At 38.7% G+C, this 25,852-nt stretch overlaps 1 protein-coding gene across 1 annotated transcript in view; it reads right to left on the bottom strand.

The window, feature by feature from the left end:
- Positions 1 to 25,852, bottom strand: part of DNAJC3 (DnaJ heat shock protein family (Hsp40) member C3) — a 107,662-nt gene that overhangs the window by 6,901 nt on the left and 74,909 nt on the right. The window contains exons 7-11 of the mRNA XM_007960704.3: positions 25,561 to 25,680; positions 22,594 to 22,699; positions 22,389 to 22,509; positions 1,797 to 1,929; positions 778 to 926 (exon numbers count right to left, since the gene is read on the bottom strand). Coding sequence (XP_007958895.1) covers positions 778 to 926; positions 1,797 to 1,929; positions 22,389 to 22,509; positions 22,594 to 22,699; positions 25,561 to 25,680 — 629 coding nt within the window. The remainder of the gene's footprint in view (positions 1 to 777; positions 927 to 1,796; positions 1,930 to 22,388; positions 22,510 to 22,593; positions 22,700 to 25,560; positions 25,681 to 25,852) is intronic.

The following is a 25,852-nucleotide window of genomic DNA, read 5'->3' as shown; positions in this document are numbered from 1 at the left end:
GTCAGCTTAACATGAAATTCTCTGGCAACAGCAAAGCATTGTCCAATATCACCTCAATGCTTAGCCTGTCTCCCTCTTATTAAATTTCCAGGCCATATTAGTGTACAGCAAAAGAACACACGTGGCCAGGTGCAGAGGCTCACACCTATAATCTCAGAACTTTGGGAAGCTGAGTTGGAAAGATCACTTTAGCCCAGGAGTTAACGACCAGCCTGGGCAACACAGCGACACCCCATTTCTACAAAAAAAAAAAATTTTTTTTAAAACACACATATAAGCCTGTTGATCTAATGATCATATGATTCAGGGCAAGATTCCTGGTGAACAGATATGGGGCAAAGCAGGCCCTAGGCCAGACATCTGCTGTTCTCCCACTCAGTGCAGTCCAGCCTGGCAAGCTGGTTTCCTCATCAAGCTCCTGTGAGCTTGGTGGAGAAAATTCATCATTGACCTTTGAGGTTAGAGGGAACCTGAGAGATCCTCTTATGCTCAGTATTGAAAAAAACTGAGACCAAAAAGTTCTGATAACTTGTTTGAGTAGGAAAAAGATTCAAACTCAGGCCCTCTGATTCCACATTTGATGATCTTTCCACTGTACACTGCAACAGGAGCGTAAGAGGGCTGAATGAGGAGGGCAGGCATACAACTGGACCTCTGGAACCGGGCTCAGGACCCGTCACTGCCTATACAGCCCCACATGCAGAACCCACCGCACGTTCCACCCTCGCTTCTAACACCACCTCTAGGATAAGTCAAAGGAATAAAACCAAATAATACCTGGATCAGAGAGGACTTCTTTAGCAGCTGCTATGTCAATGAACTTTTTCTCAGCTTTTTTCTTTTCTTCTTCATTCTGGAAGTTATCTGGGTGCCACTGCAGTGCTAATTTTCGGTATGCTTTAATGATTTCTTGCTTTTTGGCATTTCTGAGGGGTGGTAAAATAATAATTAGTGGAGAAATGTCTAACATACTATCATAAAAATCAGAAGAGCTAATTAAGATCCCACTGGCAATTAACAAACTGGTTCTATAAAGTAGTTCCAATGGTATCACAGACCAAAGATCTGCATACAGTTCTGGATGATCATTAAAGCTGACATCAGGCTGCCCTGGATACTCACTAAGATTACTGAGAATAAAGCACTTCTGATCTTTAGAATCTTCCCTTTTTTAAAAAAGGTACATCCATGAATTTTTTAACTTTCTGAATTTGCAAGTTACCAAAATTCAATTCTTGGCATTAAAAAGATATGACTCTGACCGCCACTTTCAATTATGCTTCTGCATTAGCTTACTTAATAGTAAGCACAAAGATGCCAAATTTTGAAAGATGATGGTTTACTTAGCGAACCACTGAGGGGTGTTATCATTTACTTAGTATGTACTTTTATATAAGGTAGATCTTAATTTCAGACTTAATTCTGAAAGTACTACTTTATTTTTAGGCCTAGAGAAGGCTTTTTCTTCCTTTTTCCATCTCCTCCTCCATCCCCACCAAAAGAAAGCTCACTCCTACCCCTTTACCCTTCTTAAAAAATCTAGGCCTAGGACCCATTCATGCTACAGTGTCATCTTTGTTGCCAACTACTAATTCTCTGTGGTTGCTTTATTGGTCTCTATCAAAGAAACTTGCCTATAAAATACTCAAAGTAGCTTTCTAATGTTAAAGATTGTTAGGGTTTAATCCATATGACTGAAATTACATAAGTAAATGAATCAGAGAGGAAAAAGAGCAATGATTAGCTTTGAAACAGAGTTGATTAAAAATAGCAAAGTAAATTTTAAATTAATTCACCTTTTTACTCCCAAGATTTTATAATAATCTCGTTTCTGCGACTGTTTCAATAATCTTTGTGCTTTCTCTAGACCTTCTCGAATCTGCTGATCATTTTCATTGTGTTCCTGAGCAGTTTCATAATCCTGAATCGCTGTCAAAGATAATATTGTTAAGGCAAATTATAATTTGTTGCCTTTTCTTACCCTGTAAAATTGATGCTAAAGTCATCATCCCCCAACCCCTTCACTCTTTGGTCATTATTGCCAAAAACCTCAAGTGATACCCGTTAGTAACTTTGATCAAGAATATTTAAAACAGGCCGGGCACGGGGGCTCATGCCTGTAATCTCATCACTTTGGGAGGCCAAAGGGGGCGGATCATGAAGTCAAGAGTTCAAAACCAGCCTGGCCAACATAGTGAAACCCCGTCTTTACTTAAAAAACAAAAAAACAAAAATTAGCCGGGCATGGTGGCACATGCCTGTAGTCCCAGCTACTTGGGAGGCTGAGGCGGGAGAATCGCTTGAACCCGGGAGGCAGAGGTTGCACTGGCTGACATCGCGCCACTGCACTCCAGCCTGGGTGACAAAGCGAGATTCCATCTCAAAAAAAAAAAAAAAAAGGTTTAAAAGGCATAATAATTAAAACTGAGTTTAGGTAGTTTATTATTCTCATTCAACAAAATGTACTGCTGTTTACTTGTCCACCCTCCCACATGATCTCTCCATACCCTCTGCGTAAATACGTTAATGTCAGCACTTTATCCAGAGCAATCTTACCGCCATTAAGACTGAAGTGATTCTTCCCTGTGTAACAAAGACAGTGATCAAGCAAATCTGCCTGGTCAGTTATGGACTGACAACAGTGCAGAAGAATTAGATGTTTAGAAAGGGATCAGGAGGTGTGTTTGGTCAATGGGAAGCTAGAAAAAAAGAATTATAGAAAGAAAGGGAACGGAAGGAGCTGTCCACAATCTGAATGACTCAGTAACCCACAGGCTCTAACACTATTACAAACCTAAGTGTCAATCAACATACAAAACACATACAGTCCCAGTACAGGCAGTCTGGGGACTATCCACATTACATCTTTTGTTTTATTACACAGTATTTAAAAAAAAAAAAAAAAAATGAAGAGACAGGGTCTCTCTCACTTTGGCTCACTGCAACTTCGAGCTCACAGGCACAAGCCATCCTCCTGCCTCAGGCCCATGAAGTAGCTGGGACTACAGGCATGCACCACCACGCCCAGCTAATACACAGTATTTTAAATACTTAGAAAATACAAGGCACCTGGGTATCTAATACCATGCAGAAAAGTCAACACAGCAGTCCTGAGACTACTATCCTTAGAAAAGTCTGCTGACAAGGTTGGCTTACTGCTGATGTTTGGGAAGCCAGATTTCAGGAGTGCTCCCAACATTCCATGGTAAGAATGACTCATGGCTGAACTGTTTGTATGAAAAATATAGTTTATGCTAAACATCTTTCCTTCTGGGAGTCTGCGATTTTGGTGCAGGCCAGGCAGAAGGTGTCTAGTGACTAGTCCCCAACAAAAATTCTGGGTGCAGTGTCTCTAAGGAGCTTCCCTGGTAGACAACATTTCACACATTGTAGAATTTCTCATTGCTAGAAAAACTAAGCTTGTCCTTTGTGATATCACAGGGAGAGGAGTCCTGGAATCTTCTGCCTGGTTTCCTCCAGATTTTCCCCCTTATACCTTTTCCCTTTGCTGACTTTGCTTTTTCACTGGAATGAAAGCCCTGAGTACAACTATATGCTGAGTCCTGTGTATCTTCTTACCAGATCACCAAATCTGGAGATGATCTAGGGAAGCCCCCACTCAAATTTTTCTCAATATTCTCCCTGGATAGATAATTCCAATAATAGATTGCTGGGTTCAAATTCTTGTTTTTATGAAAATGCATTTCACTAGGAGAAAAGACATCTGAACACTCATCTTGGCAATAGCTAAACACAGAGGGAATGTAAGGCACCTTGGACAGATTAAAATGAGAAAGATATTGGGGTAAGACTGAGACAGCCAAATGCAAAGGGGTTCCCGGAAAACCTCCATCTGCTCTGCACGCTGGGAGGAGTGCGCACTGGGGTGGAGCCTTGGGAAGTTCGCACCATTTGCAGTGGGGAGGAGCCTGGCCCCTCCCTCTTCTTCCTGGGTGGAACCTGGGATTCAATCTGCAAGGTGGGAAGCACACTAGCTGGGACTTTGGCCTTGTAGACAGTCCCTGTTTCCTTTTCACCCAATAAATCTTGCCCTCTTCAAATTGTCTGTGAGCCGAATTTTTCGTGGCTGTGTGACATGGACCCCCTGTCTTTAGCTGAACTAAGGAAAGAGTCCTACAACAAGACTAACAAATTTTGACAGGCTACACACTGCATAGAAAAACAAACCGCCACCACCTTTGGCCCTGTGGCACTGGGGAAGGGGACCCTTCCATCTTTCATCCTAAAGTGAATTCTCGCATCAGTGCATCATTAAACTAAATGTTCCTACAGCCCAACCCACGGGACGTAAAAAACTTCTCCCAATTTAGTATAAAAACAAAACCATCATAAATAGTAGTAAGGTTTAACTTTACAATTAACACCCATAGCACAACACACAGCTTAGTAACGAAACAGACCTTGAAGGAATACAACAGGAAAATGTTTCAGTATATACACAATTTTGCGACTTGTGCAGACTCTACATTTAAAATATGTTTTCATTCTTACATGTTCAGGGTATCTCCCTAAAGCAGTCTTTTGTATCGTATTTGTGTTAGAATTTAAGGTGAACACATTTCCCCAATATAAGACAAAAATGTAAAATTATAGGTTGTTTCCTATATTCACATAATTGCAGATAACTAATTAGAAACCTAAGCATGGATAATGTAAGACTTCCCACAGATATACCTATACAGACCATTTTAAATTACACTTTCTCAGACTCCACAATCTAAGGGGAAAAAAAAAAAAAACCCAATAGACAAAAACAAGCAATGGGGAAAGGACTCCCTATTTAATAAATGGTGTTGGGAAAACTGGCTACCCATATGCGGAAAACTGAAACTAGACCCCTTACGCATTATGCAAAAATTAACTCAAGGTGGATTAAAGACTTAAATGTAAGACATAAAACCATAAAAACCATAGAAGAAAACCTAGGCAATACCATTCAGGACATAGGCATGGGCAAAGACTTCATGACTAAAACACCAAAAACAATGGCAACAAAAGCCAAAATTGACAAATGGGATCTAATTAAAGAGCTTCTGCACAGCAAAAGAAACTATCATCAGAGCGAACAGGCAACCATCTGACAAAGGGCTAACATCCAGAATCTATAGGGAACTTAAACGAATTTATAAGAAAACAACCCTATCAAGAAGTGTGCAAAGGATATGAACAGACACTTCTCAAAAGAAAACATTTATGCAGCCAACAGACATATGAAAGAAAACTCATCATCACTGGTCATTAGAGAAATGCAAATCAGAACCACAATGAGATACTATCTCACACCAGTTAGAATGGTGATCATTAAAAAGTCAGGAAACAACAGATGCTGGAGAGGATGTGGAGAAATAGGAATGCTTTTACACTGTTGGTGGGAGAGTAAGTTAGTTCAACCATTGTAGAAGACAGTGTGGTGATTCACCAAGGATCTAGAACTAGAATTACCATTTGACCCTGCAATCTCATTACTGGGTACATACCCAAAGGATTATAAATCATTCTAGTATAAAGACACGTGCACAGGTATGTTTATTGCAGCGCTGTTCACAATAGCAAAGACTTGGAACCAACCCAAATGTCCATCAATGGTAGACTGGATAAAGAAAATGTAGCACATATACACCATGGAATACTATGCAGCCATAAAAAAGGATGAGTTCATGTTCTTCGCAGGGACATGGATGAAGCTAGAAACTAACACAGGAACAGAAAACCAAACACCGCATGTTCTCACTCATAAGTGGGAGTTGAACAATGAGAACACGTGGACACAGGGAGGGGAACATCACACACTGGGGCCTGTGGGAGGCTGGGGGAGGGATAGCATTAGGAGAAATACCTAATGTAGATGATGGGTTGATGGGTGCAGCAAATCACCATGCCATGTGTATACCTATGTAACAAACTTGTGCATTCTGCACATGTATCCCAGCACTTAAAGTATAAAAACATACACACCCCCATCCAATGTTTATCCTATCACCATAACTGAAAAGTAGAATAAGCCAGACATATGTCAGCCCTAGATAAAGAATACCATGTTACATATTAGCCAATTCATTTTCTAACCTCTGAATCTAAAAAATCTTATCTATCCCAAATTACTTTTCTTCTATATTCCCTTCACATTCCTAAGGAACAATCACTAGCTTAGGATGGGAGACGTAAGCACACACGTTTGCCTACCCTCCTTGCCACCGAAATGACGAAAAGTAATATAACCATAGCAGCACTGAAGACAACAGCAGACCAGCAACTTTGATAAATTTCTGGAAGATAGGAGGTGGGAGCACATTAGTAATAAACCTAAGTAGAGAGAACCATAATGTAAGCAGACACTATAAGAGGCCCTGGCAGATCTGGAAGCCATTATCTTTGGCCAAGGACCCTCAGTTTGGCAAGCAGAAGTAGCTATAAGGCAACTGTCAGGATAGTCCGTGAGATGACTACGGGATGGCTGGGCAGCCTCTGGCCCCTGTATATGGAGCTGCAGCATTAACCCCTACTGTAAGCAGAGTGAAAGGTGTGCCTGTGGAGCGCCCCTGTAGGGCACGCACACGTCTACAACAAACCTGGAACAAACAAAAAGTGGTCCCACCCAGAAAACCAAAGTTAAATAGATCATTTTACTGACCCCCTGATCAGTTAAATGAGTGAAGCAGGGCTCTTCAGGGCAGCTGGGCAAGTGCCACCAGGGACGTTCTCCAGTGAACAGGTCCTATTCACTTACGGCCTGCCCTGAGCTCCCCAGCACAGACCAGCATTTGAAAGACAGGTGCACACAGCTACAAGTGATTCCCTCTCACCCTGCCAATCCATTAGCAAGTTCCAAATCAGCTTTCCTTCACAATATAGCCATCGTTTAACCACTTCTCAGCATTTCCATAGTTAGCACTGTGACACGGGCCACCATTCACCTGAATCATTAAAACAGTTTCCCAACAGGTGTTCCCAGCTTCCACGCGATTGCCCTAAAAGTCTACTCTCAATGCAAAGAGATCCTTTGAAAGAATATAGTACATCCGACCTCCAGTATAAACAAGCCCCATGGAACACCAATATTCTCCTGCTGCATAGTACACAAAAGAAACAAGGTAAACGGATGGGGCAGCTCCAAACTCCATTTTCAGCAAAACAATACAAAGAAACTGGACAAGGGCTGCTAAAAGGTGCTAATATTAGCCTAAGACGTGAACCTAAGACGAGGAGGGAAGCAAATAGTGAGAAAACCAAATGGTAAAAGATCACAGAAAATGCTGACAAAATATACCTTCTAGGAGTATGGGCTTACCCCGAAGTGACAAACTATATCCCTTGCATATTACAAGAACCAGGAAATCTAGAGTGCACATAGGGGAGATAAAGCAGAGGCCTTACTGGGGCAAGACAGAGGTAAAGAAGAGAATACAATGAGAGGCAACAGCGAAACAGCCTGTGCGGCGCATCCCAGAGAACAGCAACTCTATGCTCCCTGAAGGTGAGGGGCTCATCCTGAAGTGCAAAACATACACCCTTTAGTGTAGCAAAGGAAGAGGGTAGAGGGGCGAGTGGGGCTGGCGGCAGATGACCTCCTGGCCATGGTTTGGTGCAGAGAAGTAGAGAGGGCAGGGCTAGACGCAAAATCATTTTAGCAGGAAGCAGAATGTCTGTGGAAACAGGAAAGCAGAGAGTGCTGCGACTATTAACTAAGAAGGCTGCCCTGGCCCCAGCACGCCTTACATGCAGAAAACAAAGAAACAAAACTGACATCCAGAGGACTAGCACCACAGTCAGTTAGGGCAGTGAACTCCAACTCATGATGAGTAATAACTTTTTTTTTAACTGGCATAGTATCACTTAAAAGATATTTAAAAATCAAATCAGGAAAAGAACATGTAAAACTTATCTAATGAACTTATCTTATCTAATGCATCAGAAAAAAATAGCCAAAGAATACTATTTTCTGAATAGCCATCAGAAAAACAAAACCAAAGAAAATTCTGGGCAAGCATCATAGACCAATTATGTAACTTAATCTAATCACTTCCATTAAGGGCAATCACAAAGCAGAATCAGAACTCAGGAAAGAGACCAGAAGATGATGAGGAGGTAAAAATGTGAGCAATCAGGACTCAAGAAAAATAAGAACAAATCAAAACTCTCGTAGACATGAAGACAAAACAAGGAGGAGGACAAGGGAGAAGAGAAAAATGAAGGATCTAACAAAACGAAATAGAGAGTTTTAAAAGCCTGAGATTCATGTGTATTGCATATTACTTTTATAAAAATAAAAATGTTCTAGAGCTATGTTGCTAACAATTTCAATATACTTAACTATATAATTGAAAATATTAAAGATTATAAATTTCATTATGTATTTTTTACAATTAAAAATAAAACCACTGACCACCAACCAAAAAAAAGCAGATATACAGGTCATAAAATAGGGGTAATAGTTATACAGGAAAACAAAAATGGAAATAATTATATTGGCAACAGATGTACGACTGATCCATATCTGACTTCTGTCCAAACACTGTCTTAATGTTTACAGAGTCGAATATTGGCATACAAAATTATAATACATAAATAAAAACAACACAATGTGACATAGCCTATCGTAAAACATGAGACACAGGAATATACATTGGCAGAAAAAAATTTCACAAAAAATACTCAACACATTACTAAAAAATAATTCTAGATACCTACAAATCTCAACTATGACTACACATTCATAAAGGGCACACATTTTGGTGTTTTTCAATTCAACGTTTTTACTGTACAAACAACATTCTATTTTCTCTTTTTAAGGGTGTTAACTACTTTAGATACTCCATGTAAGTAGATTCATACAGTATTTTTCTGTGTGTGGCTGGGTTATTAAATTTAGCATAATGTCCTCAAATTTGTCTTGAGGACAAATGGTAGATATTAGAAACCTTCCTGCGTTTTAAAAGCTGAGTAGTATTCCATTTTTTTGTATTCCAAGTTATATGTATCCACTCATTTGGTAAAGGAAGTTTAAAGTGCTTTCACCTATTGGCTTTTGTGGATAATGCTTCAATAAACGGTGTGCAAATAACTCACTTGAGCATGTATGCAAGAGATGAGATCTGTGCTGCATTCTGCTTCACTGCTTTGATGTCCTGCCTTTATACCCATGCCAAACTGCTTTGGTTACTGTAGCTTTGTTTGGTGTTCAGACATTATGTGTAATGCCTCCAATGTTTTTCTTCTTTTAAGATTGTCAGACTTTTCATGGTCCCTTGAGATTTCATGTAATTTTGTGGGTTTTTTTCTATTTTCAGAAAAGTAACATTGGGAATTGAAAGGCGTGCTGCACGTGTGGCTCACTGTGGGCAGCACGGCCATCTTCACAATGGTATGTCTTCCGACCCTTCAACAAGAGCATGCTCAAGAGTGTGGTGTCTGATTTTCATATTTTGTGAATTTTTCAGTTTTCCTTCTGTTACTGATTTCTAGTTTTATTCCATTTGGGCCATCAATCATAGTCTGTAAAATTTCAATTTCAAAAAATTTGTTAAGACTTGTGGTGTCACACATGGTCTATCTAGGAAAATGTTTCATGAGCTACTGAAAAGAATGTGTGCTCTGCTGTCTGTATACATTTGTTAGGTGTAATTGTTTTATGGTGCATTCAAGTTTTTTGTTCCCTTATTAATATTCTATCTTGCTTTATTATTCATTACTAAAAGTGGGATACTGAAGTATCCTGCCATTATTATACTGCTGTCTATTTTTTGCTTCAATTCTGTCAATATTTGCTTTATGTGTTTGGGAAAACTGATGTCAGATATATTCATAGATTCTCAATGAATGAACCCTTTTATTATAATTTAATGTCCTACTTTGTCTCTTGTGAATTTTGAATTAAGTAAATCTGTCATATCGATAAATGCAAATTTGCTTAACCTATTTAAAAGAATTTCATTGGCTCAAAAAGCAAAGCCCAAACAAAACATTTTCACAGAGAAAGCTGTCACTAAGTCACCTCCCAGTAAAGCAGCAGTCTTTCCAGAGATTGTTCCAAACTTTTACAGCACAGGTGATTCCAGTGTCTCCAGAACACTGAAAAAAGAAAACTTCTAAACAATTGCACTGAATTCTTACCCTAATTAATAGTTTACTATACATAGAAGTCTGTGTTAAAAATCATTTTTCCTCTGAATTTCTGAGAAGCTACAATATTCCCTTCTGGCATCAGACGCATTCATATCACTTTCTGAAGATGCACTTTAAGCAAAATAAAAAAAGAATCCAAGAAAGATAAAGACATGATTAAATTTTTAAAATGAAGACAGAAAAACCCAGAAAGGCAGTGAAAGGAGTTCTGGGGCAAAAGATGTGCGGCAGGCCAGGCACAGCCAGGAGTTATAGGGCTAAAGAATATCTTCAGAGTGAAGAGAAAAAAAAAGTGAAAAGGAAAAAAAAGCAAAAAAAAAAAAGTATCTTCACAGAGAGCAGATCTCATTCATACAAACTGTGTCATTAAAAATCTCAAGATGTTCTTAGTAAGACAGAGGCATAGGTTTCTTCTGGCAGAGAAACAGTAACTCTAACTCGGGGTAAAGCTTACCAGAAAATCCTGTGCCAAATGAGAAGCATACTAAAAGTGTGGCCGTGCGTGAACAAGTGACTCCATGCATCTGACACTGGTTGGTGAAATGATTACATCTCCTTCTCTAAGGATTCAAACACATGACTTGAGACTGCAGCTATACATTAGTCTACTAAATGGCTTTCATTTCCTTACTATCCACAATTATAGTTAGAGGAAATAATCTAAATACTACAAACATTATAAAAGTATACTAACACATACTTAAAATGTAGTTGAAAGATAAGATGGAAATATACTCATTTCCTTATTATCAGTAGTATACGATCGAGATGCTATCTAAAGGTGACACAGCAAGAAAGAAACTTGGGCATATTAAAATTTATTTATATTACATTAAAGCTGTAAATATAACCAAAAGATCAAATACTCAACTAAAATTGAGAAAGAACAGAAGGAACTAGTGAGGTCTACTTGTTCTTCCTCTTCTGTAACAGGCAGACAAGGGATACTGCCTAAAATTGAAGAGCTAGAGGAAGACATATTTTAATTTCAGTTATAGTGGTAGCTAATAATTAGAAACTATTAAACTAATATTAGAAATTTATTTAAAAAGTGGTTACAGTCAGGTGCAGGACATGCACCTATAGTCCCAGCTACTTGGGAGGCTGAGGCAGGAGGACGGCTTGAGGTCAGGAGGTTAAGACTACAATGCAATATAATCACGCCTGTGAAAAACTGCTGCACTCCAGAGGGGATACTAGAAATATTCAAATAATCTAAATGACAACAGAAACAGAGGAACAAAAAATTCAAAAACAAAAGGACAAAAAGAAAACAATAGTAAAATGGCGGACCTACATACAACCATATCAATAATCACATTAACACTGATCAAGTAAACACTTCAAACAAAGGAGATTATAATTATCAAAATTGATAGAAACAAAGCAAGTTCCAACTACATGATGTCTATAAGAGACACACTTAAAAGGCACAAAGACATTGAAAGTAAATGGATGAAGACAGATACACCATGCAAGCAGTAAGATCAAGAAGGCAGAGGTGGTTCTATTAATATCATATAAAACTTCAAGAAAAAGAGTATTGCCAGTGATACACAGGAACACCGGGTAAAAATAAAAGTAAAAATTCGTCAGGAGAACACTTAACAGTCATAAATATGTAGGCTAATAGCAGAGCTTCAAAATGCATGAAGGAAATATTGACAATATTAAAGAGAAACAGGAAAGTTCACAATTTCCACAACAGATAAAGATCTTAACAACTCTCACCTCATACCTGATGGAAAAACTAACAAATATTACACCCAGCAATTGCAGAATACACCTTATTTTCAAGTGTACATAGAATATATCAAGGTAGATACCATGCTGGACCACAAAACAAGCCTAAATAAATTTAAAAGGAAGGAAATCACACCTAGTATGTTCTCTGACCACAATGGAATTAAATTCAAAATAAATAATAAAGTACCTAAGAAACCATCAAGTATTTGAAAATTAGAACACCTATACATAATCCATGCATCACAGAAGTCAGAAGGGAAATTACAATACACTTCAAGCCAAGTTATAATGAAAGTAAAACAAAACGTGAAAGGTGCAACTTTAAATGCTTGTATTTAAAAAGAAAGAAAGGCCTAAAATCAATGAACGTTCTAGCAAAAGCACAAAGTACAACCAAAGTAAGTCTAAGGAACTAAAGAGCAGAAATCGATAAAGTAATAAAGAAAAACCACAGAAACCATTAACAAATCCCGAAGTTGGTTCCTTAAAAAGACCAACAAAATTGACCAAACTCTGTCTACAATGATCAACAGGAAAAAAGAAAATACAAATTATTAATATTAGAAACAAAGCAGGAATCATCTTACAGATCTTATAGACATTAAATAATAAGATATTATGAACTTCATGCCAACAAATTCAGCAATGTCAAGAAATGGAAACATTCCTTAGAAGATGTAACTTATAAAAACTAACAGATGAAACAGAAAATATTAATAACCTTATACTGAATAAAACTAAATAAGGCCAGTTGCAGGGACTAACGCCTGTAGTCCCAGCACTTTGGGAGGCCAAGGTGGGCAGATCACTTGATCCCAGGAGTTTGAGACTAGCCTGGGCAGCATGGCAAAACACCATCTCTACAAAAAATACAAAAACTAGCCAGGTGTGGTGAGATGACCCTGTAGTCCCAGCTACTCGGGAGGCTGAGGTGGGAGGATCACTTGAGCCTGGGAGGTCAAGGCTGCAGTGAGTCATAACTGTGCCACTACATTCCAGCCTGGGTGACACAGCAAGACCTTGTCTCAAAAAAAGCAAAAACAAAATTTAAAAAAGCTAAATTTGTCATAAAAAACCATCCTACCAGCCGGGCGCGGTGGCTCACGCCTGTAATCCCAGCACTTTGGGAGGCCGAGGCGGGCGGATCACAGGGTCAGGAGATCGAGACCATCCTGGCAAACACGGTGAAACCCCGTCTCTACTAAAAATGCAAAAAAATTAGCCGGGCGTGATGGCGGCGCCTGTAGTCCCAGCTACTCGGGAGGCTGAGGCAGGAGAATGGTGTGAACCCGGGAAGGTGGAGGTTGCAGTGAGCTGGTATCGCGCCACTGCACTCCAGCTTGGATGACAGAGCCAGACTTTGTCTCAAAAAAAAAAACCCATCCTACCAAAAAAAAAAATCAAAAACGACTTCCAAGACCAAGATGGTTTTACTGGTGAATTCTCCCAAACTTTAAAGAAAAGATGATACCAATCTTACATGACTTTCAGAAAATAGAGGAGGAAGGAACAATTTTGAACTGGTTGAGTCCAGTACACCTTTAACACTAAACTCTGACAAAGACATTACCAAAAAAAGTTACAGAACAATTATCCCTCATGAACACAGATGCACACTTCTTAAAATGTTAGCAAATCCAATCCAGCAATATCTAAATCCCTGTCCAAGAAGAGTTTGTCCCAATAATTAAAGGTTGACTTAACTTTAGAAATGTCAGTTTAATTTACCACATTAATGGAATAAAGGGGAAAACATAAATATATAAATAAGTTCAACTCTGAAACAAAACGAAACAGCAAATATTTTTAAGTGGGTAAGCATGTAGAGAATGCTTACTTCACAAAGTAAGATATTTAAACACAGAAACAACACATGAAATTATTCAACAACCTTAGTCAAAAAGGAAACACACATTAAAACCACAATCGATACTAACACACACTGAAATGGATAAAACTAAAAAGAGTGACAACACAAAATCTTTGCAAGGATGTGGAGCAACTGGAACTCTTGTACTTTATTGTAGGAGTATAAATTATACATTACCTTAGAAAGAGTCTGGCAGTTTCTTTTAAAACTAAGCAAGCACCTTACACTATGACAGCATCTCCGCTTGCAGATAAACAAAAACACATGTCTAAAAAAAGCCCGTTAGAATGATGTTCGTAGCAGCTTTTTTAAAAATAACTAAAAAAGTCAGCTGAAGTGTCTGGTAATATGACAGTAGATAAAGTGTGATATATGCATGAAATGAAATATCCTTCATCAAAGATAGGATTATTGGTAAAATACTGAATACTTTTCTGCTTTTTTATAGTGGAAAAGTGATAACAGTGCTACCAGCCCACCACCTGTTTTTCAAAATGAAGTTTTACTGGAACACAACCATGCCTATTCATTTGCATATTATCTATGGTCACATTTGCATATTATCTATGGTCACATTTGCATATTATCTATGGTCACATTTGCACTGCAATGGCAGAGCTGAGTAGTTGCAACAGACACCACATGGTGCGCAGGGTCTCTACTATTTGGCTCTTTGTAGGAAAAGTTTGCCAACTTCTGCTCTTGATCAATAAGAAAGAATCAACTACCAAAGCATGTAATAACATAAATAAATCTCAAAAACATGCTGAAGGAATGAAGCTTTCTACAAAAGAGGACATACTATACATGGCTGTATTTATATGAAGATCTGGAACTGGCCAAGCTAATCCATGATGGAGAAAATCAGAACAGAGTTGCCTGTGGGGGATGGGATGGGGACTGACTGGTAAGAGACAAGAGGGTAATATAATGTCCTATATCTTGACAGGAGTTGGGTTAAACAAAGATTGTCTCCTTTGACCAGAAATTTGGTCAGCTCCTCTGAGTCCTCTTTCTGACCAGATCCAGACCCTAGACTTCCCTCCCTGTGCCTGTGGAATCCAGCTTGAGCAAGAATCCTGCTACATCAGTGTAGGGAAACCCCTCCCCACCAGTATGTGTCACACTTCTCACCCTCCACTCTCCATATGACCCTGGCCTGCCTTCAACACATCGTCTGTTGACCTTAACTAGCAGGAATCCCACCCACTGACCCCAACTCTGCTCCTTGGCTATAAATCCCCATTTGTCCTTGCTGGAGTCAGAGTCAAACCCAATCTCTCTCCCCAGTGTGAGACCCCATTGCAGTGGCCCCTCTACCTGCCCCACAGTCCCCCTTGAATAAAATCTGACTTACTGTCTTTAACAAGTGTCATGAATGATTTCTTGCTTTAACATGTCGCATGGGTATCAGACCTTAGGAATGGTATCCCTAAGACTTGTGCATTTTACTGTATCTAAAATTATCCCTAAAGAAAGAAAAAAATGGAGGACAGTAAACAAATTCAAGTTAATGATACACAAGTTGAAGTATTTGGGGGAAAAGTAAACCAAATACCCTTTTTTAAATGCATCATAAAAAGATGAACTGATGGATAAATGGAGGGCTAGAGAGACAGATACATGTGATAAGGCATTGTAAACTGTTAATTTCAGTATCTGTATGGTGAGGATATGGGTGTTCATTGTGAAATTCTTTCAACTTTTCTCTTTATTTGAAATTTCTCATAAAATGTTGGGGGGAGTGTTTACCTGCTGTGAGACTGTCATAATATAAACAATGAAAATAAAAAGTTTCCTACCACTATGTTTTATGCATATTCATCCTTAAGACAACAAAGGGAAAGATCTTACATTTAAGAACCTCAGGATACAGCCTCATGATGAGCCCAGAAGTGTATGAGAGCTGTGAGCTCAGTGAAGAGGGCTGAACAATTTAAAGTCAGCTTCTCCCACTGAGGTAACTACTTCCTACAGTAGATCACATTCTAACATCAAATCTGAGGGCAAGTCTAGCCATTATATTTTAGGCCAATTTAAACAATGAAGAGAGATACTATGTTTAATTCTATACACAGGGGCCAAAATTTGTTCTGCACACTAACTGAATCTCATACACTAACATGCTCTATACGTCTGTTTTGTTGACTTTATTTTTAGCATCTATTATACATGAGGGACTATTAACATTTTTATAGGGGAAAAGAGATAAAAGTGCTAACATAAAATACAAATAAAATAATTGCAGTTCTGTTGAATTATGAGATTTTAAATCTTGTGCTGTACTTTATCAACAGTTAAGAAATATCACCAACTCTATTCAAAGCACTGGAGTAGGCAGATACAAATATAGGCCTTCGTTCATATACTTAGTCTGTTTCTATTTAAGACGATGAAAAATCTTGGGTTTTTTTTTTTTTTTTTTTTTTTCCTTTCTTAAAGAAGCATACTTGAGATCACACTCATTAGTCACAGGAAATTACAGTCTTGTCAATTAACAAAAAGCCAAAATGATAACACATCTTTGACTGTTTCATATAGGTTTCATATAGGTTTCTCTATCCAAACCTACCCTCTGCACTAAATCAAATGTGTCTTGTCACTGTTGGGAGAGGGCAAAGGACCCCTCCACAGCCTTCTAAGCATCTGTCCCAGCTATGCACCTGCAGTGACCTTGAACTTTTTTTCCTTAGCACTTTTTACTTCCACACTTTAAGCTTTTCATAATTCGGAAATCCATCTTGTCTTTTTCTGAATAATATTGTTTGACTATTGTAACAGTTTCCTACTTCTTCACCTACATATTATGCTCATGGGTTCACAGAGTTGGCACCAGAGGGAGTACAATGTTTTACCCAACTGATATGGTCAGCAAATGTGCTAATCCCAAACTAGCAGGTAGCTATGTAGTGTTCCTTGTAACCACACACTTTTCAAAAGAAATGAGAAGTCTGCTGCTGTGGCTAAGAGGCCTGAGTGTGAATAAAAACTGCAAGCACGACTTTACAGTTCAGGAAATGTGCAGCCAAAGGACTTCATCAACCTACGTGCCATATCCCACTAACTGTTTTTGCAAAGGACTAGCCATTTATTCTAACCACCTGCTTCCACCTAATTAGCTGAGCTAAAGTAGATGCACTTATTTCAAGAGGTGGAAGTTTCAGAAGCATCTGCTTTCTAGATTCTGATTACATGTGTTCATGGTTATTATAATGCTGTATAAAGAATGGCAATAATATAAGCAGCCTCCAACTTATAAAGTCACATTTAGTTATGATCTTAAATACAATCAGCATCTTCCAACAAAGACCAATCTCTTCCCCTCTCCTCCACATAAACAGAAGCCAGGAACCCCTGGTTAACAACCCTGAAAAAAAGCATCAGTCAAGAGAAATCTGATCTGCTAGAGGGAATGGTCTCCTACATGCCCAGGAGGCAGGCCTGTGGCCCCAGTACCTCCCTCGTAGGCTGCCTGACCTGATGGCACAAGCACTTGCCTCAAGTTCCACTATTCAGACTCCTTTGGGTTAAAAATGTTTATCTCATAAGGAATAGAAACCAAGCAGTGTTTTTAACAAATATCTTAAATTTGACCACTCTTACTAAAATGCAGCTGGGCTGGGGGCTGATACTGCTGATACACAGAGGTGGGGTGTGTGTGTGTGTATATATATATGTGTGTATATATATATTTTTTTGAGACTGAGTTTTGCTCATGTTGCCCAGGCTGGAATGCAATGGCCTGATCTCAGCTCACTGCAACTTCCAATTCCTGGGGTTTAAGTGATTCTCCTGCCTCAGGCTCCCGAGTAGCTGGGATTACAGGCGCACACCACCATACCGGGCTAATTTTTGTATTTTTAGTAGAGATGAGGTTTCACCATGTTGACCAGGCTGGTCTCGAACTCCTGACCTCACGTGATCCACCTGCCTCAGCCTCCCAAATTCTGGGATTACAGGTGTGAGTCACCATGCCCAGCCGGTATAAATTTTGAACACAGAATACTTCTGCGGGATAGGGCGGGCCTAGGTAGTATGACAGGGTGGAGTCCCAGGATAAGCAAGAGGGCACAAGAATCTGCGAACAGGACAACACCCTAGGGAATCAAAAGATAAACTTTATCTCTTTCACAATTTTGCCCAGGCCAGCCTTCATCCAGAGAAAGCACTCTACTTGGCCCTATTCACAGAATTATTGATATTACTAGTAACACTACAATATCTGCTGTGTCAAAGGGAGTTCATGCAGCAGTCACAGGTTAGTCCTAGCTAGCTACGTATCCCACACAATATTGTTTGTACAGAAAAGTCAATGTAAGTTCCAAACAACCTGAAAATGAGTACAGTGGAAACCACTGATTTAGATACAGCTGAACATTTTCTGAGCATCATCTTATTCAATAGCCACCACAATTCTAGGAGATAAGTACTGTTCTTATTCCTATTTTACAGATAAGTAGAGTAAAAAGTAACAAATCAAATGACTTGATTGAAACCATATAGCAAAAATAAATGGCATAGTCCAAAGAAAATATACAAATGGCCAACAAGCATATGAAAAGATGCTCAACATCACTAATCATTAGGGAAATACAAATCAAAATCAAAACCAAACCCAGGTACCACCTTCAAGCCCATTAAGATGGCTACTATCAAAAAAAGAGAAAATCTAAAATGTTGACCAGCTGAGCACGGTAGCTCACACCTATAATCCCACCACTTTGGGAGGCTGAGGCGGGTGGATCACTTGAGGTCAGGAGTTTGAGACCAGCTTGGTCAACATGGTGAAAACCCTGTCTCCACTAAAAATAAAAATAAATAAAAATAAAAAGCCAGGTGTGGTGGCACACACCTGTAATCCCAGCTACTCAGGAGGCTGAGGCAGGAGAATCACCTGAACCCAGGAGGTGGAGATTGCAGTGAGCTCATATTGCACCACTGCACTCCAGCCTGCCTGACAGAGCAAGACTCTGTCTCAAAAAAAAAAAAAAAAAAAAAAAAGTGTTGATGAGGATGTGAAAGAATCAGAATCTTTATACACTGCTAGTAAAATTGTAAAATGGTGTAACCATGACAGAAACCAGCATGCAGGCTCCTCAAAAATTAAAAAACAACTAGCATATGATTTTGCAATCCCACTTCTAGGTAGATATCCAAAAGAATTGAAACCAGGGTCTCAAAGAGATATTTGCACACCCATATCCATAGCAACACCATTCCAATAGCCAGAAGGCAGAAACAACACAAATGTTCATCAGTGGATGAATTAATAAACAAAATGTGGGATATCCATACAATGGAATACTATTCAGCCTTAAAAGAAAAAGAAATCCTGTCACATGCCACAACATGGATGAACCTGGAGGATACTATGCTAAGTGAAACATGCCAGGCACAATAAGACAAATAGTATATGATTCCAATTATATGAGGATCTAGAATAGTCAAATTCATAGTGACAGAAAGCAGGACGGTGGTTCCCAAGGGTTAAGGGAGAGGTAAAAAGGAGCGGCTGTTTAATGGGTACAGAGATCAGATTAGAAAAATGAAAAAGTTCTGAAGATCTTTTTCACAGCAATGTGAGCATATTTAACTCTACTAAATTATACATGTAAAAATGGTTAAGATGGTAAATTTTATATTGTATCTTTTACCAGAATTAAAAACAAAATATAGAATAACTGGCCAGGCACGGTGGCTCACGCCTGTAATACCAGCACTTTGGCAGGCCGAGGCAGGCGGATCACGAGGTCAGGAGTTCAAGACCAGCCTGGCCAACATGGTGAAACCCTGTCTCTACTAAAAATACAAAAATTAGCTGGGCATGGTGGCACAGTTCCTGTAATCCCAGCTACTCGGAAGGCTGAGGCAGGAGAATTGCTTGAACTGGGACCCGGAAGGCGGAAGTTGCAGTGAGCGGAGATCACGGCACTGCACTCCAACCTGGGCTACAGAGCGAGACTCCATCTCAAAAAAAAAAAAAAAAAAAAAAATAGAATAACTGCACAAAGCCAGACTCAAAGGCAGGACTAATTCTAAATTCCCTACTCTCCACTATGACTTCATTGTATAATAAATAAATTACCTTCATTCATTCAGCAAACATGAGTGCCAGCACAAGCACCAGGAATGCATCAGTTAATATAACAGCCACAGGTCTCTGCCCTCACATAGCTAAAGTTCTAGCAAAATATAACTGATCATTTCCTAAGGACACCTGTGTTACCCCTACATTCAAAGGAATTTGCCAATATTTTCGTATTGCTTCAATGTCAGTTTCTTCCTCTCAAAAGCTATTAAAACGGAGACATGCAAAGATCTGAAGAATTTCCCTTGATTTTTCAAGATCTCAGAGGCATCCTCAAATAACAGTCTTACCTTACTTCCCTTCTATTGAGTGATATCCCGATATGTTTCCTGATAATTCTAAGCCCCAAATTAATAAATGTCCATGTTCCATTATTCACTAACCTAAACCTATTCATTCTTTATTATGTACCTGCCATCATTTTTAATTGCTTATTTAAAAAAGGTAAAACCAGGAAGAATAATATGGAAAGCATATTTCTAACTCAAGTAAACTAAAGACATACTGTTATTTAGCTTAGTTAAGTAAGATTATTATTTATTTACATCATTTACTAAACCCCTGATTCCAATCCAAACGAGTCAGGTAATACTTGTCAGTTTCAATTATACAGGCTCTTTTCCTTTCCTTCTTTTGCAAATTTAGAGAGCTGGCAACCATTCTCGCTCTCTCTTTAATAAATTCCTATACAAAAGAATTTTTTCAAGGAAACAACAGGCTTCAAAGACAGATCAACTGGGCAGGGCCAATTGATCCGAGCACTTTGGGAGGCCGAGGCAGGCAGATCACTTGAGGTCAGGAGTTCGGGAACAGCCTGGCGAATATGGTGAAACACCATCACTACTGAAAGTACAAAAATTAGCCAGGCGTGGTGGTGCACACCTGTAATCCCAGCTACTCAGGAGGCTAAGGCAGAAGAACTGGTTGCAATTAGGAGGTGGAGGTTGCAGTGAGCCAAGATCGCACCATTGCACTCCAGCCTGGGTAAAAGACCAAGACTCCATTTCCAAAAAAAAAAAAAAAAAGAAACCAGATCAATTATATCAAATTAGCACTAAGCATCTTTTTCTTCCAGAATTAAGCCATCAGGTTTCCCCAAAAAGCAAGTCAGTTTAACATTCAAGTTCCAAAAGCATCTTTCAAATTATATTTAGCATTCTACAAGATTTAGCCTTTTTTTTTTTTTTTTTTTTTTTTTAACAGCTAAGCTCTTTATATTCTTCTGTAGCTTCTCTAATTTCGCAGTGAGAGCTAAGGGTTTACATACAGTTGACAAAAGTGTCTTTGATAAAGAGTTCCAAAAACTAACTGGAATGCAAAATCCTAGAGTAAAACCATCTCAGCGAGTAGACACGGTAGCTCAAAAGGAAAGAGAACGAGTGTGCTAAAGGGATTTTCTATGTGGACTACATGCCTTATTGAAGCATGCTTATGAATATTAAAACATCATTTTGACTGCATTCATTTCAAGCCTCATTCAGAGACCTCAAGATCTGAATCCCCCACAAGATGTCACAGGAATAGTAGTGACCAGGTTGTTATCATTCCCTGAAAACCGGGAACTTGCTTAGGAGCAAGATTCTTCTCTAATTGAGGAAAGCAGGGAAAAAGAGATGGACCAGTTTTGCCTTAAAAAGAGTATCACAAACCAAATTTTACCATTCAAACCCTTCATTTAACTATAAGAGAAAATTACTGTTTTTGATTTAAAATGCTTTACCTGAATTTGAAACAAAATATTTGCAATAAGGGCTTATAAGGCTATTTTTTTAAAAAACTGTTTCATTTAAATGTTCATAACTCAGTGTCACATGAAAAAAAGTATAAAACTATATATATATATCTCCATATATATATGGATTCTATTTTTCAAAAACTATATATTACTGTATATGCCACAGTTTTCTTCCAAAAACAGGACACTGCTTTTATCCAAGGTCCTCACAACATCTAGCAGGAATCTCTTGTTACTTCATTCAGCTTGAACAAAATAGGGCAGCAGCTGTCCTATTTTACTACACAGCTTGGGGTCACAGAGGATCATTTTATATTAGGGATATATGACATATATGTATGCTTTCTGTATATATGTTTCATACACACCGTGTGTGTGTGTGTGTGTGTATATATATAGAGAGAAAGAGAATATGTATATGTGCATAAAATATAGAGTAATGTATGTGCATAGACATAAGCTGGAAAAGATAAATGCAAAATGAACAGTGATTACCTCTGGATGACATGAGAACTACAATTTAAATTTTCTATTTTATTTTTTTTCTAACTTTCTACAAAAAAAAAGCTAAAATATTTCTTTTTCTATTGTACTGAACTGGTTTCAATGGCAGAACTCTTTCTTCACATGGTATACCTTTCAGGTTCCACTATGGAAGAGTAATTTTCAAGTTCTCTGCCATTTTTCTAAATCGTCAACATTTCCAGGTACTCTGGTAAACTTGTTTTAAGGAAAAGGAAGCTTAAAATGTGATAATTTCATAATCAACACTTCGGTACTGCAAATCAAATTCCTTAAAGATTTACCTTCATCATACATTTCCTCTATCAAATAGGCCTCTGCTCGGTCTTTCAGGGCATTCACATTGTCGGGTTCTATCTGTAAAACTTCAGAACAAACCCTAATAGCTTCAACAGGCTTCTCGTCCTAAAAGGAAATGTGAGAAAGGGATTTATGGTTGGTATTCCACATGATGAGTTTTCACATTTCTGGGAACATGTCAACTGTTACCTTAGAAAAGCAATGGCAAATCCGCTCCTTTGAACGAATTGTATATTCAGCAATGCTTGGCTCTGTTTTCATGACAGATTCATATTTGCTGGTAGCATCTGTGTATCTAAGGAATGAGCAAATCATGATAAGAAACGATGACATTCGATTTCCAGAGCTGTAGAAAGGCTCCTCCCCTCTTCACCATGTGTTGCTTAATCAATCCAATTGGATGAGGCCACGGCTTCAGATTTGGCTTTTCCCTTATTAATCTAGAGTCCCATAGAAGGTACACTCCATAATTAAGAGTTAAGAAATAAAAACATATGACCATAGGAGATGCAGATGGACAGAACAAAGCATACCTGTAAGTACCAATCAAACCAGAAGAATTTCCTTACAGAAACAAGCTCAGAATTCCGAACCTGAGTAAAATACCTTGTTGAAGTCTGACTTACACTGAGCACATTGAACAATACAGAGATCAAGTTTTATTTCTTGGTCAGTAAACACTTCCATGAAAATAACGCAACCCATTATATGCCATTTTATATAATTAATGTCAGTATTCACAACAAAGTACAATGTAGTTCATACAGAAGGTACCTGATTAAATTCCCAACTGTATAAGCTTTCTAAGGATAAAAGCTATTTCAGCATTTTCTTTAAACCAGTAAAAAGTACTAATCCTGTTATATATACTCAGTTACTTTCCTTCACAATAGTAAACTAAAAAATATGTTTCTATGCCACGGTGGCACATTACTCCCAAAGTGCTACAATCTTCATGTGTAAATATGCTGATGTATTAAAACACAGGCTTAACTAAAACATTTAAAATAAAAGCCAGCTTCTCTATCATCCTCAGCAAACTAACACAGGAACAGAAAACCAAACACTGCATATTCTCACTCATACGTGGGAGGTGATCAATGAGAACACATGGACACAGGGAGGGGAACATCACACACAGGGGCCTGTGTGGGGCAGGCAGCAAGGGGAGGGAGAGCATCAGGACAAATAGCTAATGAATGCAGGGCTTAATACCTAGGTAATGGGTTGACAGGTGCAGCAAACCACCTTGGCACATGTTTACCTATGTAACAAACCTGCACGTTCTGCACATACATCCTGGAACTTAAAGTAAAAGAAAAAAGCAAAAAAGCCAGCTTCTGGGAAAGTGGAATAGATGTATTTTTCCCAATACCTCCAGCTAAGCACAACTAAAAACCCTAGAAATTAAATGTATATTTTTTAAAATAGAAAACTTTCAAAGGAGGAGAGAAGACAGACTAGCTAGTGACTCAGGACCTGAGGAAAAACATGGTAAGAAGTTCCCTGGGTTCCTTTTTTCCTTTCATATATCCCAGACTTGGAGCTGAAGATTCCAGCAATGCAGAAATGCCAACAGGTACAGAACGACAATAACAAAAACCTGCAGAAGGCTGCTCTCTCTAGCCAGAGGACCTGAAAAGGGCAGACTTGCAAACAGAAAACTTTTTTCTTTTTTTTTGAGACAGAGTTTCACTCTTGTTGCCCAGGCTGGAGTGCAATGGTGCAATCTCGGCTCACCGCAACCTCCGCTTCCTGGGTTCAGGTGATTCTCCCACCTCAGTCTCTGCAGTAGCTGGGATTACAGGCATGCGCCACCATGCCCAGCTAATTTTGTATTTTTAGTAGAGACAGGGTTTCTCTGTGTTGGTCAGGCTGGTCTCGAACTCCCAACCTCAGGTCCTTCAATGGATAAATGGCTAAACAAAGTGCAGTAAATCCACACCATGGAAACCACTCAACAGTAAACGAGGAATTATTGATACAATATGGATAAATCTCCAGAGAATTCGAATGAGGGGGGAAAAAAGGCCATGCTGCCAGCTGTGGTAGCATGCGTCTGAAGTCCCAGCTACTCAGGAGGCTGAAGCAGAAGGATCACTCAAGGCCAACAGTTCAAGGCTGCAATGTACTATGACTGTACCTGTGAACAGGTGGGCAACATAGTGAGATTGTCTCAAAAAAAAAAAAAAAAAAAGCCAATCCCAAAAGTTTATACATTGTATGATTCTATTTATGTAACATTCTTACAATGACAAAAAATTCTAGAAGTAACTAGATTAGCTAAGGAAGGGATAGGAACAACAAGGAAGTAGGTGTGGCTATAAGGGCAACATGAGGGGTCCTTGTTGGGATGGAATTATTCTGTATCTTGACTGCACCCACATCAATATCCTCATTGTGACAAGGTACTATGGTTTTTCAAGGCGTTATAGTCTGCAAGATGTTGGGGGAAACTGGGTAAAGCATTCTCATGATGGTAACTTACAAAGCTACTAAAAGTAGAGGAATTAGAGCCTATTTTCTATTAGGCAGTTTTGTCTGCAGTGCCCTGTACTCTTTTCAGTCCTCCTGCCCAGCCTACAAACCCTCTACAAATAACACTCACACAGACACAGCCTCTTACTTCTGCCCACTCTTACTTACTCTTTAGGATTAGGATTTAAATATCTATCATCTTCTCTAAAAAAAGCTTCTCTTTTACTCCTTGCCTTCACCATCCTGGTTTGGAGTAAATACTCCTTTTTGGTACTCCAATTATCCTATGTACATTCCATCACTTTGGTATCATATTGTCTTTTAATAATCTGTTCATATATGTGTCTCCCAAGCTATGCTATAAACTTCTTAAGAACACAAACTACCATCAGGTTCATTTCTGCACCCTCAGGACACAGTTCAGTGCCTGATATAGGAGATAATAAATATTTGGTATAATACAAGTAAGTCTGCTGGTAAGAATACTACACAGTTACTATTATTTATATTCTTCCCTATTCCAAAAATGTCCAGTTCTGGTAGTTTTGCTAAGGCCCAGGGCTGTCTAGAATACCCCACCCTCAATGGCTGAGAAGTAAAAGCAGTTCTGTAATTCACTTGTGCCCACAGTCTAACATACAAGGAATGGCTGGACAGCTGGAACAACCGTATTCTCACCTGCCATCTCTGATGAGCTCTTCAGCTGACTCAATCAGCTTATTAAGTTTCTTTACTTGTTTATAGTGTGCAAAACACCTTTTATGATCCTGGTCAAGTTTAAGACATTCCCGAACTTCACTGTTCATGTATTTAAAAAAAGGAAAATACTCCATGTCAAAACAATCAATGAGTAGTTTTCCACGCTAAATACAGAAATCACAATAAAAGTATTTTTTGTTTGCAACAATTAAACAAAAACATACTGAGACTTATAATTTACTATACACATTTATATATGGCATTGTACTAT

Source organism: Chlorocebus sabaeus, chromosome 3 (genome assembly GCF_047675955.1).
Source record: "Chlorocebus sabaeus isolate Y175 chromosome 3, mChlSab1.0.hap1, whole genome shotgun sequence".
Classification (NCBI taxonomy): domain Eukaryota; kingdom Metazoa; phylum Chordata; class Mammalia; order Primates; family Cercopithecidae; genus Chlorocebus; species Chlorocebus sabaeus.
Note: the sequence above shows the minus strand (reverse complement) of the source record. Positions and strands in the feature narration are given on the sequence as shown.